Source organism: Corvus moneduloides, chromosome 3 (assembly GCF_009650955.1).
Source record: "Corvus moneduloides isolate bCorMon1 chromosome 3, bCorMon1.pri, whole genome shotgun sequence".
In the NCBI taxonomy this organism is placed as follows: domain Eukaryota; kingdom Metazoa; phylum Chordata; class Aves; order Passeriformes; family Corvidae; genus Corvus; species Corvus moneduloides.
This window is the reverse complement of record NC_045478.1, coordinates 79,892,020-79,913,024: the sequence shown is the minus strand read 5'-3', so window position 1 is coordinate 79,913,024 and position 21,005 is coordinate 79,892,020. Positions and strand designations below refer to the sequence as shown.

General features: G+C 37.4%; 1 protein-coding gene across 1 annotated transcript in view; it reads right to left on the bottom strand.

Moving 5' to 3' along the window:
* The window catches only part of WDR27 (WD repeat domain 27), a 95,355-nt gene extending 77,074 nt beyond the window's left edge, over positions 1-18,281 (bottom strand). Inside the window, exons 1-14 of the mRNA XM_032102386.1 lie at positions 17,961-18,281; positions 16,946-17,087; positions 14,535-14,659; positions 13,201-13,252; positions 12,637-12,707; positions 11,623-11,737; positions 10,166-10,301; positions 7,045-7,148; positions 6,529-6,596; positions 5,473-5,606; positions 3,999-4,075; positions 2,344-2,422; positions 1,727-1,798; positions 455-558 (exon numbers count right to left, since the gene is read on the bottom strand). Coding sequence (XP_031958277.1) covers positions 455-558; positions 1,727-1,798; positions 2,344-2,422; positions 3,999-4,075; positions 5,473-5,606; positions 6,529-6,596; positions 7,045-7,148; positions 10,166-10,301; positions 11,623-11,737; positions 12,637-12,707; positions 13,201-13,252; positions 14,535-14,659; positions 16,946-17,087; positions 17,961-18,143 — 1,462 coding nt within the window. The 5' untranslated portion in view covers positions 18,144-18,281. The remainder of the gene's footprint in view (positions 1-454; positions 559-1,726; positions 1,799-2,343; positions 2,423-3,998; positions 4,076-5,472; positions 5,607-6,528; positions 6,597-7,044; positions 7,149-10,165; positions 10,302-11,622; positions 11,738-12,636; positions 12,708-13,200; positions 13,253-14,534; positions 14,660-16,945; positions 17,088-17,960) is intronic.
* Positions 18,282-21,005: the final 2,724 nt, after the last annotated feature.

Here is a 21,005-nt window from a genome sequence, read left to right as displayed (position 1 = left end):
TAAGAAAAATGCCTCTCTTTGGATCACACAGAAAAATTTCCTTTTTAATATTTTAATTTATAAAAATTGAATAATATTTATGTAAGAAATAGGAGTATTCTGAGTATTTTGAAACAAAACGTCAGTTTTTGATACACCCTAATGACTCTAAGTAAATATGCCAGAAAATAAATTCCTTAGTGAAAGAACTCTTAATTTTCAAGTAGTAGTGGAAAAGTTAAACTCAAAAGGAAAAAAGACATAAAGTCAGAAATAGAATCCTTTTGCATATGTAGTAACAGCTTGCATGGTTTTGCAAGAAAAAAATTATGGCAAAACAGTATGTGATATTACCAGAAAGTTTTCTGTGAATTTATCCACATTAAATCCACAATTTTTAGAAACTATGCCACACAAATTTGGATTTGTTTCTGCACACTGACACAACTGCATTTTTTATAGAGCCTGTACTTACCAGAATATTGAATACAAAAAATTGGGGTTGGTTTACAAGCAAGAGATATCTCTTTCTCATATTTGATTGGAGGATAACTTTCCAATGGATATTCTTTATTTTTACTTCAAAGAAGGAAAAAGGAAAGAAACCAGTACAACTTCATTTCAATTATGAAATAAATGCGCTTTAGGAACTATTCTAAACATCTTTATATAAATATTTGCTGGAAAAAATAGATCAAATCCAAGGTAAGAGCCAAATTAATTTTAAATTGTCATATTTAAACTACTCCTATCAGTGAGAGTTGTGAATTCATGAGATCAAAAATTAACAGTCTTGCAAAAAAATTAAGTTTCTTAAGTCACATAGCTAACAAAAGTATTTAAAGAATGTAAACTCTACCTTGTTTACAAAGACCTTGTGAAAAAATTCAATATTAACTAGAAAAACCAATTTAACTAAAAAACCCACACAAAACTTAAAATACTAAGTAGCTTAACTGATATAAACCAGTGCTAAACCAAAGTTGAAATTATCTGAAGTACTCATGTAAGGGTTCCTATGGGTGCAAGGTTTACAAAAACTTAGTCTTGAGCTATTAAGTGGGTTTCTTAACACTTTAACAACTCTTTTAAAATGAGAGAAATGATGGCATCAATCATTCTTTACTTTCATGTTTGTATTACATAAAGCAAATACTTTAATAATAGTAAAGAGAAAAAATGTGTGCAATATCCCCATTTAACATTCCACACAAATTAACATGAATATGCCAGCTTTAGAAAAACATTTGCTCTTTGTGACCAGTGATAAAGATTGCACTGGTCAACTTGTACTATTACACATACTCTGTTTAAATCCATTGGAGTAAGTTTGCATCAACTTAAAGTAACAATATTTTAGGGGTGAATGAGGGACATGATCTGAAATCACTTCTCCCTGTGCCACATCCAGTTATTTTTTTGACTAGAACTGCAGCTTAAGAATGTGTTGGGACTTAGCTTCCAACCATATTTAGCACCTTTCTTCCTACCAACAAAAATCTAGGAAAATAGATATGCATATTTTCTTTTATATGAAGCACTCCAATTTAATTCAAAGTCTGATAAACCAAATCACTTGCTGCAGTGATAAATTTTATATCAAATTTACAAAGCCTTTTAGTTCTATTGAGTACCCTTACTAAAAAGTTCCAATGAGAGAAGCAGAGACAAACCATATTTTCAATAGAACTGTAATAACCCTTCTTTTAATTTGTTCCTCCTCTAACAGAGTTGTTAGATTACCTACCATTTACAACTGATCTTCCACTTTGATACCTCTTTTTTTTTCAGGTTAGTATTTGGAGAAAACATGGTCATTCTACGAGAGAGAAAACAGACTCTCTTATATGAAACATTGTATGGGAGAAACAGATTATACATTGTATGGGAGAAACAGATCGTTTCAAACAAAAGCAATCCTACTTCTTTCTTACTATTTACATCTATGGGTAATGTCAGTAGACAAGAGAATGTAGACTTTGATGACAATATAAATGTCTAATATTCTTATGCCTGAGTTTGCACCTTCATTTCTATGAGTCATTTGTTGAAAAGTGCATTCTGAAGGTCAGAATCCATAAAAATAAAGTTCCCAGACAGTTCTTCCTGCAAGCTGAAGAAACAAGAGTCTACTCAGATGAAAGAATCAGGACACCTAATATGGATTTCAAAAAGAAGTTGACCAATAACCAGAAGCTGTGAAAATTTTGGTTTACAATATTTTTTTTTAATTCTTTTCTTTGATAACATCATAACTGTTTTTCACAGGTGGTTAATTTCAAAGTCATGAGACCACATAGTTATATTATGTGAAAAAATATCACACATCAATAAAGCAGGGAAAACAGTAATATTTCTACTCACCGTGGTGCTGCTGTATATCCTGATGACTTAATTTTATTATGGAAAACCAATGGTTTATCTTTCATTGTGCCCTTCACTCCTGTAGCAAAATAATTTAATTTACATTAAAATGTTTTTTTGATATATTTTTACAGTTAAGGTAGACAGGCTTGCACAATATAAATACTTGATGCTTCCTTATATTATAAAACACGTTTATGACCAATCACTCTAAAATTACGATTTGTGAGAAAAGGAAAGAAATATGAACTGTTACATTGTATTACAACCTTCCTCCAATAATATGAATGAGGAGGAACCTCTTTAAACTTTGCAGTAGCAAGAATACTGTTCTGAACCACTTTTTCACCATTCGTTCACAAATGTGTTTTCTAACTGCCTCTGCTTAGACTTTGTATGCATTAGCTATAATGTATTCACACCCTATATTTGGAATAAGGGAATAAGGAATGCATCTAAAGATCACTAACAAGCTGACTGGTGGGAACCTGTATCTGTGTTCCTACACAGCTCAAGTCATGGGTAATGTCTGTATGCCCAGTGCTGTACTAGGAAACCCGGGGGGCACCCCTCAGCTCCAAACTGAATATGAGTACTTCATATCAGCAGAAACAAACTAAACAAATAGATATTGGAAGCATCTACAAATAAATGTTGTATCTGGTTGATATTCCCAGGGAAAAAACTCAGATGCATTGGGACACATTTACCTATGCTGAGGCTAGAAGTCCCTTCAAATGCCACTAACTATCCTTTCCCTATGCAGCAATGAGGCACAAAAAGGTCCCTCCTGAGAAGCTCCCAGTACCACATGCCTTAAGGGACCAAAGGATTTCATTACAGCACTTTTCGATCTGATCATGAGATGTCAACAAAAGCAGCACAGTTGTGAGTGATGGGTGTCCAAGGCAGCCTGGAATTCTAGCTAAAATGATGTAGATGTGTTCTGAAGATACCATAAACCCCTGGAGATATAACCTTTGACATTCTAACGGGCACAATAAGTGCAATTGGTGATGATGAAAACATTTTTTTTAATATTTTTTGGACTTTATTTTTTCTAACCAAAAAAAGCTACAAGCGCTTCAATGGCAATTGGAAGTCAGATCTTCTCTTTTTTTAAGAAGTAGAATATTGAGGCAAAAATTAACTTCCTAAACATCCAGAATTGGCAAAAGATTATTCAGAACAATAAAATATATCAGAACATCTCTTTGGTATATTTAATAACCAAAGTTAAGAAAGAAATGACAAATTATACACAAAAATTTACTACATGCTATGGACAAAGAATGACTTATGAAAATGTGAATTCTACACTCTAACACTTTTAAAATCCACAGAAAGTTCTCAGACAGTGGGTTTTAAAAGAAGAAAAATACTTATAACCATAATTTTCAACTACAATTACATGAATGATGTACATGTATGATATGAAATTATCATACATGATATGAATTACATGAATGATAACATGTATGATATGAAATACTAATAGAAATGTAAAATTCTTCCTATTGAAGTAAAAATATAATGCAATATATTTTTTAAAAAATTAATGCACGGATTGTATTAGGCACGAGACAGCTGGAAGTCTGTTACTGTTATTCAAAATATAACTTTATTAATTTATTTCAGGATTGGTTTATACTTACCAGGTATTTTACTAGCAGGTTCTTTCATGTTTTTCTTTAAACCTTTACACAATGGAGAATTTGCCAATAAAGTACACCTAAATTATAAAACCAAGCACAAAAAATTGACCAATGCAATGGACAAAAACGTCAGATTAGAAAAGGTGCCAAAACTCCTTTTTAGTTATTTGTCTGCATATGTGTGTATACATGTGCAGTAGCAATGAGATTTTAACGAAAACAAGTTAGGCATAGTGGATTAGTTATCAGCTCAGATACTCATCAGCACAGACAAGCCTCGGCCCTGACTCGATTCACAGACCATAGCTTTTATATGTTAGATCCCAGTTTTGTGCATATTAACTGATGATTTTATTATAAGCACTGAAATCTGCACTTCAGGGTATATTGCAGGGGTTTTGTCATCTTCAAGATGCCAGCGTTTTCTCATAAATCATTTATAGGGACATAAAGGACAAGAAAGTAATAACCAGCAGGGATTCACCATGGGGAAGTCATGCTTGACCAATTTGATAAACTTCTGTGATAAAATGAGTGGCTTGGCAGATGAGAGAAGAGCAGTGGATATTGTCTACTTGGATCTCACTATGTCTTTCCACACTGTCTCCCATAAGAACCTCACAGAGAAGCTGATGAACTATGGTCTGGATGAGTACACAGTGAGGTGGATTGGAAACCAGATGAAAAACCAGGCCCAGACTGTGATGGTCAGTGGCTCAAAGTCTAGTTGGAAAGCAGGAGCTAGTGGAGTAACCCAGAGATTATAACTCCATTCCACATAATTCCATTACTATAATTTCATTAAACATCTGCATTAATAAACTGGATGAGGGAGCAGAGTGTACCCTCACCATGTTTGCTGATGACTCAAAACTGAGAGGAGTGTCTTAAAGAGCAGAAGGTTGTGTTGTCATCCAGGGAGACATTTACTGTCTGGATAAACGGGCAGACAGCAACCTTGTGAAGTTCAACAAGGTGAAAGCAAAGTCCTGCAGCAGAGGAGGAACAAGCCTATGCAGCAGCATAGGCTGTAAGGCAGACTCCAGAGCCAGGCTCTGTGCCCAGTGCCCAGTGCCAGGATAAGAGGCCATGCACAAAACCTGAAACACAGGAGGTTCTCTCGGAACACTAGCAAACACGTTCTACTGAGCATTGGCACAGAGAGGTTGTGGCTTCTCCCTTCATGGAGATATTCAAAAGTTGTTTGGACATTGTAGTGGGCAAATGACTCCAAGTGGCTCTGCTTGAGCAGGGTGGCTGGACAAGATGGATGACCTGAAGAGGTCCTTCCAAACTCAACCATTCTGTGATTCTGTGATTGCTCCCTCTCTATACAACTAAAGCATGATAGGAAAAGAAGTAAAATCAAACCACGTCAACAAATAGTACTGCAGAAAACCATATGACACACTTTAGTGCCAGATAAACAAATCCATAATCCAACATGGAGGAAAAAAATTTAATTATTCTGTACCTGGCAAAAACTGATAGACTTTTCTCATTTCCACATGGGACAAAATCACTGTGCTGAGTTCTCACCAATGCAGCAAGGTTAACTTCCAACACAGCAATCATATCTTCAAACATCGAGGTGATCAAACATAAAGCCTGCAGCAATTATACCATAAATTAACACTCCATTTACTTCATAATTTAAGTACAAAACAATAACACATTTATAATGAATAATGAAATCAATTTCTGAAATTTATAAAAATTAGTCAAAAATATCCATGGATTTAGTCCTGAGGAGCATTAAGTTGTAAAGAGTGATTAAAGCTATCCTTCAAAAATACACCTATGTTGCTTAAATGTGTTTTAAAAAACTTACATACATAACAGTGACAGAAATTCCAACACCTCCAACACTAGAGACAGTTTTGCAGTAAGAGTTGAGAGAAAAGAAATACACATGGAAGAAAGATTGGCTTCAGCAACATGATAAGAACATGCTAAGAACTGAATTTAAACAAAATTGTTCTCTAAAGCCTAGGACTTCTATGTTAAATATCTAGCCTAGATTGAGCTTACATCTGTAGGAAAACTACAACATCAAAAGTGGAGTATACAGAAGAATACTGTCCATTTTATTAATATAATTTTTAGTGACTTTCAACAGAAATTTTCTCAAAACCCAAATAATTTTGACAGATCCTTTAGAAGGATTCAGAACTAATGCACCCTAACATTTGTTTGAGAAACAAGGTATAACAATATTTATATCTTTTTTTTCCCTAAAAGATTTCCTCTGCTTCTCCAGTGGTCATTCTCGACATTCAAGGTACACCCTGAACACTGTAAAAATTCACCTTTTTCTTATTAATCACTTTAGACTGTATATAAGCTGCGAGAGCTTCAAACTAGCAGATTCCATAATGAAGAATCAGCCCTCTTCAAAGACATTTCTGTGTAATTCACATTAAATAAAACAAATCTGTACATTAATCTGTCAGCAAAATGTCTAATTAATATTTATTGAAAATAACTGGAGCTGGTAAAATTATTAAAGCAATGTTTATTGCATACTCACCTTTTGATCAGCTGCCTTCCTTGTTAAGGCACATGATCTGGCAATCCGAATGCTGAGGTCACTGTAATCTTTACCAACAAGAACATTGTGCTATAAAATAATATCTGCATTTCCAAAGAAAAAACTTATCATCTCTAAGACACACACAAAAAAATTACTCATACTAATTTGACATGACCCTAATCCACTCTCTTCAAAGTACATACTTCTAGCTTACCCTCAAATTATAATGGAGTACAGTAACATTCCTTGTATTTAATATTCATGACGTGCAAAATTGAATAAAAATTCATTGCGAGCCACTGCACTGATCTAGTGCCAATATGTCTTCTGAGAAAAGTCACTAGGTCCAGGAAAACATACAAAAACTATTAGGAAAAAAACTATTAGGAAAAATATTAGGAAATATTTGATTTCTATTGTATTATGCTATTTCACAACCTAATTCTTACACTATTTATGTCAGATAACAAAAGCAATCACGCTATGGTGTAATCAGTTAGCTTATAAACATACCTCTGTAAGATAAAAAAGCTTCTAATTCAAAGTTTGCCAAATTAATTATTAACAAGCCAGTAGAGGTTCCTATCCAAAAATAGCTAGTATTCAGGGAAGAATATCTATTAAAACAAGGAGAAAAAATATCTCTTAGTAGGATAAAGAAGCTTTTCTTGTTACCATACAACAAACAGCAATTGGGTTTTTTAATACTCGTTACCCAGTCCCAGTACAACAATAATAAAGCAGACACACACACAAAAAAATACATTAAATTTAAAACTTTTTTTTTTTTTTTTCAAATCTGTAGTTCAAAGTTTCAAGCAAAACTGGTGAAATTTTTAAAACTAAGAGCAGAACGCAATCCTTGATTTCGTGTAAGTGCTTCGTGGCACATCTAAAACTGCACAGGAAATACTTTTCTTCAAAAATCACTGTGGTTTGTAAGAGATGGGAGATGCTGTAAAAGCACTACATACACAAAGAGAAAATTCAAACCAAGAGGCAAATCCACTCATAGTTTACTTTTGCCACTCTTATATGAACACCCAAAAAGCAGTGAAATTCAATGTATGTTTTTACATAAAGTACAAGAGAAAAGCCAGCACAAACTAAGGGGGAAAACCCCCAGGCAAGTCTGGAATGTCTGTCTCAGCCTGTGCTTACTGGCTGCACTATTGCAGTCAGGTAATGAAACCCAGCTTCTGCAAGCACCACAGAGTAAACCAACCGGTTACAATTTCAGTCAACACCCTAACAGAAGAAATATATTATCGAGCATAAGATAATTGCAACAAAATAACAGTTGTCATTCTCAAAAAACTAAAACTGTTTTGATGCCCCAATGAATAAAAATTGACATCAACATTTCAATAAATTTTCCAAATAGGAGTCAGTAGACTTATCAGTTTTATTTGTAAAACCAGACCACAGGACTTGAAGTAAGGATATGGAAAAATAGGAAGCTGTAACTTGGTATGAAAAAACTCACCACAGTGGCTTAGTACTATTTTTATTAAAAACAAAACAAAACAAACAAACAAAAAAAGCCAACCAAAAAAACCTCTCCAAATATATACAGTCAAATATGTTAAGAAGCAGACTGGATTAGACAAGTTTCAGTTTTGGTTTTTGATACTTTTACTTGATACGAATAGTTTTATTTGTGGCTTGCACTACGTTCATTACGGCAGTAACAGACTGATTTAATTTGCAAATTCTTTGAATTATTCATAAAGAAGTGTCACTATCAAGTTATTATGAACAACATAAAGTGATATATCCAGGAAGTTTACCTCACTCCCACTTTACAATTATAAAACCCGTTGTGATGAGATTGCTCAATGTCAAAAAGCTTAGGAAAGTGTGAGATGCCTAATTTTGGACATCAGTGTTCCAAAAATGTTTCATTGTTTCTTTTCATTGCAGGCAGGAAAAGCAGTATATGAGGGATTTCTCAATTGTTCAGGCAAATCTGAACCAGCTGCTGAAACCAACACACTCTATTTAAAAAATAAATAGAAAAAAATATTTATAAATACAAAACTGTCAACCCAAAAGATAACGGAACTGAATTAATAGTAAGAATTTAATGGCCATGGTTGTTTATAAGCAGAACAAAACCTTCAACTGCGATGTGATAGCTGAAAGAACAAATAGACCTTAGACGTACAATGTGAAGCAGTAACGTGGGTATGGGAAAGTGATGTTATCTCAATTCAGAAAATTATTTCAAATAATGTATTACTGTGTATCCATTTCAGGCAACCATGTCTCAAAAGGGGACTGAAAAATAAATGACATTGAGTCTCAGAAAATTTCAAGAGCAAATGCTAAAAACATTACACAAAACATGCCTTATACAAGGTGCAAACAGTTTTATCCAGAAGTGCAGAGGTAACTTGTTAATGAGCTGTAATTTGCTGTCCAAGGAGAGAACTTGATAGTGGCTAGCACTGGACTATCAGAGTAAAAGACATACTAAAAGCCTGTATATGAAAAGAGAGTAATTCAGACTAGAAGCAAAATTGAATGAGTCAGTTCCTGGAGCAACCTCACTAGGGACAGGGCGGGTTCTTTATCAGCAGAAAACGTGTCATCTTTAAAAGTTAAAATCAAACCTATAGTTGTGATGAAGACAAAGTTATGAAAATTTGAGAGTGATATTACACAAGCAATAAGACAGACTGTAATAATTCATCATCTGGCCTTCAAGTGCTGTCACTGCATTAAAGTATGAGATGTGCATCTTAAAAATCACCACTTCCTTCCTCTCAATGGTGGTACTTCTAAATATGCAGGCATCATGAAAATAACTGTTAATGAGTACTTAAATTTGACGTAGAGACAACCAAAATCATCCAACACTGCTGGATATTTTTCTTCTTTGTTTATCAAAAGTTGTTTGTATATCTAACCAGAGATTAATCAGTTCTGTCTGAATAACCCCCCACAGAGCAAAAGTTAGGACAAGTTTTCTAAAACATGGTGTGGCTGAGAAATTTATCCAAGTGACAGTCATAAATTACAACGCAAACAGGTTGTTCTTTGAGACTTCCTGTGGGAGTATGCTGAACAGATCTCCAGGTACCTGATAATATGTTTCAACTTCTCTTCAGGAAAGAAATGCAATATAAGGGTTAATTCTACCTGGCTAACCAATTCCATGGGAAGGAGTAAAAGCATCATGTTCTGAAAGAGTCGTGACAGAAGTTTGACTGGAGCAGGTTATGTAGTTCAGAAATTATTTAAATTTGGAAGGCATACTGACACAGTCACACAGTGGCTGCAGCAAACATTTTTAGGACAGAAAACTCAAAATAAGTTTGATTTATTAATTACATTTTAACTCATCTTCCCTCATCATCTGGTTTCAGTAGATGCTAAAGTATATTCTCAATGACATTTTCATAAAATTATTTTTTCAGAATAAAAACCAGTTTTAACTTTGTATCAGCTTGTGTACATTATCCTCCCAAGAGTGGGCCACCAAAACTTGCAGATCACTAAAAACATGATTTGATTTTTCTATTGCATTTTTCAAGAAATACTAAGTTGCAGTGAAAATAATTCAAGAACCAATAGGAGCTCCTAGAAATAAATTCAAGCTAAATACTAGGTGGTATTTTAAAGGACTTACGTGTTTTCTTCATTATGGAAACATACAAAAAAGTCACAATGTTCAATTAAGAGGATAGGAAACGATGTTTCCACTGATCCTTCTGGTCTCGTTTTATTGTCTGTTTTGCAAAGCTTGGAATTATTTTGCCCATCACCTAAGAAAGTCAACAATATCAGCTATCAAAAAACTAAGAAACAAGGGAAATAGGATTCAAGAGAGAATTTGTAGCAGTGATGAAAAACTAAGACCACACTCAAGAAACTTCTATTTCAAAAGACAGATAAATCCTAAGAGCCAGCTTTCCTTGTTATTATGTGGGTTTTTTCAAATACCTAGAGACAAAATCCAAAGAGTCTACTTATGGACTGAAAAGGAGTTTGCAGATTTTAGGGGTTTTCACCTCAAGAAGTGACACTGAAAGCCATATTCCAACAATCCTTAAACATGATGGGTATCTTTCCGCTAGCCTGAAAATTCCGTGGACACTAAAGTTACAACATAATCCAAAAGCAAGATGAAAATCCACCTCAATTCCCTGTTCCCAAGGAGTCTCCAATCCATTCTGCATGTGTAATTCACACTTAAGAAGTATTAGGATTAAATTCAGCATTAGGCACAGACATTACATCACTCTCTTTCAAACATGAAAGTGAGATCCACAGATTTTAAATAATAACAAGAAATGTAGCAGTCTTTCTCCTTGGGTTAGGACTTTAGGATTATGGAAGCAGGACCACTAGGCAGGAAAGAACACAACAGCCATTGATCCAGAAACAGAGGAAGCGAGGCGAATGAGATTTCCCTTTCCCTAAGAAAGCCACAGCAGTGCTGAGGGGATGGGCGTTTACACTGGCACCACAGCAGGGAGAGGGTGACCTCCTGTTGTACCAAGGCTGTCACCTGCTCATGGTGATCCCAAGGCAGAACAAGAGAACTATCAAACCAGTGTGGTATCAGAGAATCGCCCTGCTGGGGTTACCAGGGCAGTCTTTAAAAACTCATATGTACTCCATATTATATCACTAGGAATATCACAGTCATAAAAATATCATTTCATGAAGGTACTGGTATGGATTAAAAAATATCTAAGAAAAGACAAAAAAATAAAGAGATTCCTAGAAACTTCAAAGGTAACTGAGAAATGGTACTCCATTTAGACTAATTTTTAGGCAGTGGTTCTGTTCTCTCTGAAGCCTTGGATAGTTAATTCAATAAAAAAACATAATAGTGCACATGATGCAATGTCTTATGAACAAATGCATTGGCCAAGAATTTATTATATACATCGGTGAGTAACTCCTTCCAGATACACCAATACCCAACTACATATAAGCTTCAGTAAGAATTCCATGCCACAGTCTAAGACTCATAAGTCTATCACTTACAATAAATTATCATGGTATAAAAAGCACACACTCAGTAGCCAGTAACAACTACACTATACCATAAACAGCATTCTAGGAACACTGTGCTACCTATTTCTTTGCCAGATTTCCACTTTTTGTTACAGAATTTCTCTTGTTCTTTCTTTAAGTCGATATGTGCTATGCAACGGTAATTACGATCACTGATTAAACTGAAGATCCAAAGCTGCAAGAAAAAGAAAAAGCAATTGCAATAACATTTTGACACTAAATATAAAGCTTACATGAATACAAACTAAAGATCTAATATTTAAAACCGTGGAGGTAATTAGTGAACTTTTGTGTATGGCATCTCACCTTGGACAAGAACTTCAATTATATGTATTTCTAAGATTATTAAAGATAATCAAAGGGAATGTATTCAAAAGCAGCAAAAGCAGCAATGATCGGTTTGAACTGTACAACTAATTCCCACAGGTTATGTGTTTGAAAAAAGCTCCTTATAGACTATTTGCCACAATTAAAAATCACAGGTAACATGCATGTAATTGCTCACTGGGTCATGTACATGGATTTCATTTATACTTTTCTCATTTTAGACACCACTATAGTTAAAGCTTTAATTTTCTTCAGAATTACTGAATAGTAACACTGAAGAAAAACAGCTGGAAAATATCACGTAAATATATTCTTACCATTAAGGAAGAGGTGAAATGGATATTCACATTTACCACATTTTTATTAGAATTCCAAAATGCTGAAATCATAGCCTCTTCCATTTATTGTCATGCATTTCTTTTTTTTTTGGCCAAAATAGGAGAATCCTATTTTTCACCTATTTTGGGTTTTTTTAACAGATATATTTATCGCCTCTCAGTGTACTCTTCTTACATAGTCACTGATTGTGGTCTTAAAAATTTTCCTGGTTTTCAGGAAAAAGTTTCTGTTTTGTAATAGAGGTCTTATGTACCATTTATGATTTGCACTCAAAACACTGAATTGTGCTTACTAAAATAACTCTTTTAGCAGTTCAAAACAGGCAGTTTGTGAACCTTCTTTATAGACAGAAACATTAATAATAGTTGACTCTTGACACAGAGACTGAGTTTAATGGACAATCCTTACCTGTCCCTCAGCACATCCAGTGATAATCTGTTTGCTTTCTTCATCAATTAGCAGACTTAGCAAAGGAAATGCTGCTCAAAAAAGAAAGATAAAAGTATTTCTGGAGTAGACACAAATCAGATACTTAATTAAAATATATGATTAAAAATTGCATCTTCCTATTCATAAAGACAGGGGGGTAAAGCCCTTACTGCAGTTCTATTGGCTGCACAGTGCTTTGTGTGCCTTAGCCTTTGTGCTGCTGAGGGCTTTCTGTTTGCAGGTCTCTGAACTTCCTGTCACCCAAGCTGCCATGGCAGGGCTTTCCTGCACCTGTCACCCAAGCTGCTGTGGCATGGTTTTCAGACTTGTTTATGAAAGTACACTAAAACTGTCCACTGAGAATCAGACTTTAAGGAAAAAATATTTACTGTTGGCTTTAAAGGATAATATGTTTACTGCTACCTAGTCTACTAGAATTATTTTCACTAAATCAACCTAAAACTTCTATAATAATCATAGATTATTGTTTAGAGATAGGAGGGTTTTGCTGTGAAAAAATACATTTAAAAATAGAAAACTTACCTGTTATTATTCCTGACTGATATATTAACTGGCTGGTAGAATAGTCCCACACCTTTAGATTAAAAAAAAAAAAAGATATAAAGAAAATATAAAGATAGGTACCTACTTAGATGCCTACAGAAAATACAACTTTTAACAGCCATCATGTGGTGAAAACAGAGAAATGCAGTCACTGAAAGTGATGTTCTTAGGAAAGAATTTTTTTCAGCACCTGTTTCCAGCTATGATAAGCATCCCTGGTGAGAAGGGTGGAAGTCACATGATATGGATACACAAAGTATCATCTTTGCTTAGGTTGACCTCTCAGTGATTTTAGCTAAATTTATGAAAAGGTATACATGGAAAAGAAAAGAGGGGAGGGGTGCATTGCATACAATAACCCAATCCAATATTCCCAAAAGGTAAAACTCAGATCAATGTCAGCAGACTCAAAGGGAAATGTTTTCCTTCAGTTCAGCATATCTGAAACACTTCAGTTGCAGCCAAACTGATCAAAATATTTTATTTCTATTTTCCAGATGATAATAATCACTGAAATTAATACTTAACCATGGAAAGTTTTGAATATACAAAACCTGCATTGTTCTTTTAAAAAAAGAGTTATTAATTTTTACTACAATTTCCCAAGAAATTCTAAGAACAATGTCCTTATCTCCATAAAGTCAAAGATGTTCTTTATTTAATCTTCAAAACATATTTAATGGGGAATAAATAAGACTACGTCATATATTCACTATTCTTTTTTAAGTTCATCTCTACAGTTTCCTTGCCTTAAAGGTTCTGTCTTCTGACACTGATATGAGCATATTTTTCTCCCATGTGCAAAATTCAGCAGCAGTTACCGGAGCCAAGTGGGCGTCCAATTCAGCTAGTATAGCTTCATTCTGTGATTAAACAGAATAGACTTCAACAAAAAATTGACTAATATGTGTTTTAATAATCAACAACTGTTGCTAATCATTGTCAGATTTGTTTTCAAAGTAAAATTCAGTAAGATTTTTTCTGATTGAAACTGAAGCCCTGTATACCATCCTGCTGGCAAAGCCACTACACATTACATTTGCTTCTTCAGACTGAATGATATAGGAATAATTTTTAATGACCTAAGAATATTTTCTACTTCTAAGTTATTGAGGTACTATTTCATTTCAATTCCTTAAACGTAGTCTTCTATCTGATATATGATGCATTATCAAGAATCAATTCTACTTATTTTATGACACAAAATGAATGTTTTTGCTTAATTTGACTAACATTTCTGTATCATGATTTTATTTGAAAGCAAATAAGTAAAAGAAATATCAGTACCATGGCTACAAAGTATGGTATCTCACCTTTGCACTTAACATGTAGATCTGATTTCCAGCACATACTGCCACTTGTTGATCATCTGGGCTAAATCTTACATGAAGCACCATTCCCAAAAGAGTTCCTATAACAATTCCTCGAGGTGTAAACCCTGCAACAATTGTATTGTTAATGAGACTCAATGAAATACAAAAATCTGGTGCAGTGAGATCCTTAGAAGTTTTGCGTAGCAGTTACTAACCACAGAGCTGTCCCAGTTTCTGTTAGGAAGATGTACAGACAAACACACTGTTTAATTACACCAGGGTATTAGAAAGAAAAGTATAGAACTAAGCACCACCAGAATTCCTCCATCTGCCCTGTCACCTAGACATGATCTGGTGCTCTTTGAGATATTAATAATTGCCATTAAATCATGCTTTCATGCTTCCATTGAAGATTGCCAGGGAAAGGGTTTTTGGAGTAGGGTGATGTGCCCACTAGTGCCACATTCACTTTGGAGGAAAGAAATCCTAACTGAAGCACAGCATAACAGGGCTTTGAAAAATACTTTTTCTGGGAGAATATGCCAGCCACTCAGCCAACAAGTAAGGAGAATTTTCCTCCTCTGGTTTTAATTTTTCTGTGAGAAAAGACTGAAAGAGGAAGTACAAGACTAAATATCATTTCATATCAGAGTCAGATAAGACTAGCTCTGAGAATAGGTCATGTTTCACTCCTATCTTCATTATTTCATTCTGGTCATCTCACTGGTTCAAGCAGACTGGTTTCTGCAGATCCCTATTTTATAATGCTGCCTTTAATGTGATGACAGTTTGGATATTCTAGGGTTTCATAGGGAACAAATTAGCTAGAATACAAACACAATACCAGGTGTCCTTTCAGGCTTTCATCTTAGATGCTGTGGAGTCTTTTTACAATTGATTAACAGGTCAAGATCCCACAAAGAATTCCTTAACTACTTTGACACAGTTTATAAGAAATAGTATGAGAAAACATGCCAAGAACGTGCAGAGGACAGTCTGGGGAGACAAAGACTTTACAGCATCTGCTGAAGAGCCTGTAGATGGAGAGAAAATGAAAAAATCCAGCAGCAGACAATCTGGATGTCAGACGTCTTTGTATCAAAACTACACATACTCTTTTTCTGTCTGCTACTTTCTATTCCTATTTTCCAGTTTTATTTCCTCCAAATTCATAGTCCCATTTTATTCCCAGTTCCTGAAGCATCCTTTGATTCTCTATGTTACTCTTACACAGATTAAAATTTAATACTGACCTTTTTTTATAAGAATCACTGATTTTGTTAAACTTTTCTTTACAACATTAGTTTTCATAGTATATATATTTATATATATGTATATATATATGTAAATTCAGAGTGGAGCAGAGTACAAGCAAACTCACATTAAGTCATCAGCAAATCTCTAACTATAGGTAACAAGGAGGAAACTTTTAGTAGTGTGGGGCAATACCATGCAACTTTAAATGTTGACACCAAAGGGGGACAGACTGCCACTGGGAATCCAGTGAATCATGATTCTGGGGATCTTGCCCTTTTTTTTTTTTTTTTCCTTTCATCGTTCTTCTACTTTCCAATGAATCAATTAATTTAAGTTTGCAGAGAGGTTAGCACTGCTCCCTAGAATCTAATTCCATTGGTTGAGGCTCCAAACCAAGACGGTGGTCAGGATACTAAAACTCCTGTTCTCTGTGTGTTATGTCACCACAATGCTCTTTCACTCATGCACTCTTCTCCCAAATCAGATACTTGCATTGGTCTCTCTCTCACACACACATGAAAACAGTGTTCCAGAGACAGAAGGAGAGGCAAACCAGGATGCAAAATACTGGTTCCACAAGTATTCCAGAAAAGGTAGTATTTTGGCGTTGCATATTTAATTATGCAGTACTGCTATGACTAACTTTTCTTCTGTCCATTTTACTCCACAATGGCAGAACGTCACTGCCTCTGCACTGTTTCTCTGTGTTTGCCCCGAGGTTGCCAGCAGGCGCTCGCTCCCGCACAGCACCTCGGCCAGCTCCTGACCCAGCTCAGCATCGCCGCGGGGCCGCCGCCGCATGGGGCCGGTGGTTGTGAACGCAGCATCTCCAAAGAAGGTACAGTGACAGGACTGGCTGCGCTACCGGCCTGGTTCAAGCCGGCATTGCCGAAGAAGAGCGACAGAGAAATAAAGCATTAATGTGGCTGTTCGTGCTGCTGAATCTGAGTGGCTGAGGTATGCTTCTCAGAAGTAACGATCTTGTTATAGAAGGAGCAATGGGGGAAAAGGAGGTGTTGGGGGTGGCCTTCCAAGGTGGCTGCTGCTCAGAAACTGGCTGGACATTGGTCTGAGTCAGTGGTGGTGAATGATTGCTTTTGAATCACTTCTTTGTTTATATATATGATATATAAATTATATAAGCAATACTGTACCTTCTTGCACTTTCTGTGTACATTCATCAAGATTCCACACTATCACACGTTCATGTGAGGCAGAGCAGACAAGAAGTGGATCGATTTTACTTCCAAATGACACTGCAGAAATTGAGTAATGATGCCCTGACAAATATAATGGCTGACAAATGTAGATAAAGAAGAGTTAAATGAATCACTTCAAACAAAGATTATGACTAATACAAAACTAAAAATGGATAATGTACATTAAATCAACACAACGATAACTAGTTTTTATTTACAATGTAGCTGTACTGGGTTTGGCTGGGATGGGTTTGGCTGCATGGCACAGTGCTTTGGATTTTGTGACAAAAATAGTGATGATAACACAGCAATGTTTTGGCTGTTGCCAACTACTCTTTGCACAGCATCGAGGCCCTTCTCTTTTTTCCTACTTTTTCTCAGTTTCCCCATCCCAATAATAGGCTGAAGATCCACAAGAGGTTGGGAGGGGACACAGCTGGAACTAATTTTTCAGTTTGCTGAACTGGCAAAGGGACATTCCCTACCATGTGATATTGTGCCCAGCAATAAAACTGGGGTATTGCATGCAAGAAGGTGTTGAGGGCCTGGGAGATTGATTCTAAGGCGGCTGTTGCTCAAAGCCTGTACTGGGATTGGTCTGCTAGTAGGGGGTGGTGACTGCCTTCATATAGTTTTTTTCTTATTCTTCCCTTCACTCATTAAACTACCTTTGTCTCTACCTGTGACTTCTTACTTTTGCGCATCCTATGTTCTCCCCTACCCTGCTGGGAAGGAGTGAGCAGGAGACTGGGTGAGGCTTTAGATGCCAGCCAGGGCCAACCCACCACAACAGTTTATTTTATTCTTATCACAATAACAAAGTCCATAACAAATGCTAGTATCTTTCCAGCATTAAAGTGAAACCTAACATTTCTACCTCAAATATTTTACCTCAAATATTACCCTCAAATATTTTATTTATGGCTTAGTTTAAAGTAGCAGTCTACGAAAGGCTCTATTCTAGCTTTACCTGAGCAGTGGCTGTGTTCCAGACGCATAATTCATTGAGATTCACAGGGAAAGCACAGAGGTGGTAACTGCATGCCAGCTGAAAGAGGGGCTCTGGCAATTTGCCTTTAAACAAGTGTTTTTCGCAGACAACGTCAGGATTGCGGCTTCCTCCAGAGGCACGGCGGGCGCCGGCGCTCTCCATCCTGCGGCTGCGAACGGCCCCGCGGCAGAGCTGGACCACTGGGGCCGCCTTCCCCCGCCGGCCGCGTCCTGACCGCGGGGGCTCGAGGGCTGTCACAGCCCCGCTCGGAGCTCCCTCCCGCTGGGAGGCGGAGAGCCCCGGCCCCGGCCCGCGGAGAGCCCCCGGCCCCGGCGCGCCCAGCCCGGGCCGTAACCAGGGCAGCGCCGCCGCTGACGGGAGGCCGGGCGGCACGGCACAGCCCTCGCTCGCCCGCGGAGCGCGGCGGGCCCGCGGCAGCAGCCGCTGTCCCTCACCCGGGCAACGGGCCCCGCGGCCGGCGACAGCCGCCCGGGGCCGCTTCCTGCCTCTCCATAGCGACGTCCTGGGCTGCACAGAAAGCAGCACGGCCAGACGGTCCAGGGAGACGTCTGCCCCACTCGTGTCCCACTCGTGGGACGCCAGCTGGAGCACTGCACCCAGCGCTGGGGACCCAGCACGACACAAGCAGAGACCTATTGGAACTGGACCTTAAGGACAGACGTGAACAGATCGCCTGTAAAGACAGGCAGAGAGATTTGGGGCTCTTCACAGAATCACAGCCAGAATGGGTCATGTTGGAACAGACCATGGTGGGTCATCTATGTCAACCTCCCTGCTCAAGCAGGGTCATCCTAAAGCACATGGCACAGGATTGCACCTAGACATTTCTTGAATATCCCCATACCCTTATCTTGAGAGAGACTCTACAACTTCTCTGGGCAATCTGTTCCAGTGGATGGTCACCTCCACGGTTCTTCCTCATACTCAGGTGGAACTTTTTCAGCCTGGAAAAGAGAAGGCTCCAGGGACACCCTATAGTACCCTGTGAATATATAAAGCAAGCATATAAGAAAGACAGAGAGAAACTTTTTACAGAGGTCTTTAGTGTCAGGACAAGGGGCAAAGACATTAAACTAAGAGGGAGTTGATTTGGATTGGACAGAGGGAGCATATTTTTTACAATGGAGGTGCTGAGGCACTGGAACAGGGTGCCCAGAGAAGCTGTAGATCCCCTGCCACTGGAAGTGTTAAAGGCCAGGATGGAGGAAGCTTTGAGCAACTGAGTCTACTCGAAGGTGCCCCTGCCCCCAGCAGGGGGGGTTGGACTAAGTGATTGTTAAATGTACTTCCCAACCCAAACCATCTGTGGTTTTGTGATGCAGAGAACACAGCACAGACAGCATATGAAGCAGAATCACCAACAAGAAAAACAAATCTTCTACTTTCCCCAAGTTGGTGGATGATGCCAAACTGGGGGGGGAGCAGTCAGAAACAAGCCGATGAGAATTGCGTGGAGTCCTGTATGAATAAGTGGAATCCCACATCTGGCACAGAGTAACTCCATGCAAGATGAAATGCTGAAGGGTGGCTCTCTGGGAAGGGGCTCCCCAGAAAAGGATCCATACATCCTGCTGGACAAGATGAATATGAGCCACCACAGTGCCCTTGCAGCAGAGGCAGCCAACTGCATCTTGGGCTGTGTCAGTAATAGAGAGTAGCCAGCAAATTGTGGGAATTATCCTTCCTCTCTATTTGGCACCTGTAAGGCCACACCTGCAGTGCTATGTCCAGTTTTGGGGTTTTTGGTACAAGAAAGATCCTGAAGTACTGGAGCAATTCTAGTAGAGAGCAAGAAAAATGGTCAGGGAGCTGGAGAAAATGATGTACACAGAGAGGCTGAGAGAACTGTGCCTCTTCAGCCTGGAGAAGAGACAGCTGAGACTTTATTGTTGCCTACAACAACATAATTAGAGGATACAAGAAAGACAGAGAGATACTTTTCTCAGAGGCACTCAGTGATAAGCTGGAACCTGGGAAAACCCAATTACAGTTACATCCAATTAGTATTTAATTTTTTTAAAATATCATGACAGTAGTTGAATATCAGAACAAGTTTCTGAAGAGAGGTTGTGGATCTCTATATCTGGTGTTGTCCAGGAGTCAAATGGACATGGCCCTGAGCAACCTAATTTAATTAGAACTGTTTTGAACAGGAAGGAGTATTGGGGGAGTCTGGAAGTCCCTTTCAACCCAGGTTATGGTTTTATGATCAAGTTTTTGGTCTATACCAACTTAAACCATTTTGATGCAGATCAGTCAATACCAACCTCAACTGCATTTCAAACAGGTATTTTCTATTGGAATGTCTTTATTGTGTCTATCTGTAATTAACACTACAAGCATTTTTTCCTTATATAAGCATCTGATATATGTTATCACTGACAACATAGTCTCCCTGTCTATGTTAGTTTTGCCTGGAGAAAGCACCAGTCAAAATTCTCTTTTGTGTGTGCATGTGAATGTGGATAAAGCCACTGTATTGAGCACCAGCTGCACAGAGGCAATTCAGTGCTCTGCACATGACACTGTTTTTCTGAACTGTGACTCATGGCTGGGAAAATTTTGTTGTTAATATGCTGGTGACAATTTTCATGAGCGATACAGTCATGAATATGTTACGACAGTTTAGTCATCGGTAAAGAAAAATAAACGCTCACACAGCAAAAAAGGAGCTGTTCTGACAGGCAAACGACTCCTGGGAGTCTTAAAGAACTTGTTCTGAGACATGTTGTGTCTCTGTATCAGCTTCTAGGCAGTTAAGCAATACCCCTCTTTAAAATTTTCACCTTACTTTATTTTCATCTTTCAATGTTTGTACCTTCAATACTTTCAACAACCTACTGTCCATAACAACTAGGGAACTAGCAGCAATCCAAGGAAGTATCACAGATCTTGAACTGACTTCTTGACTGTATAGTGTATTAGTGACGTGTACGTGTGCAGGGAGAATTTTTTACCTCATCACACCCCTGTGAAACACATCTGTTTCTATGCAACACAATG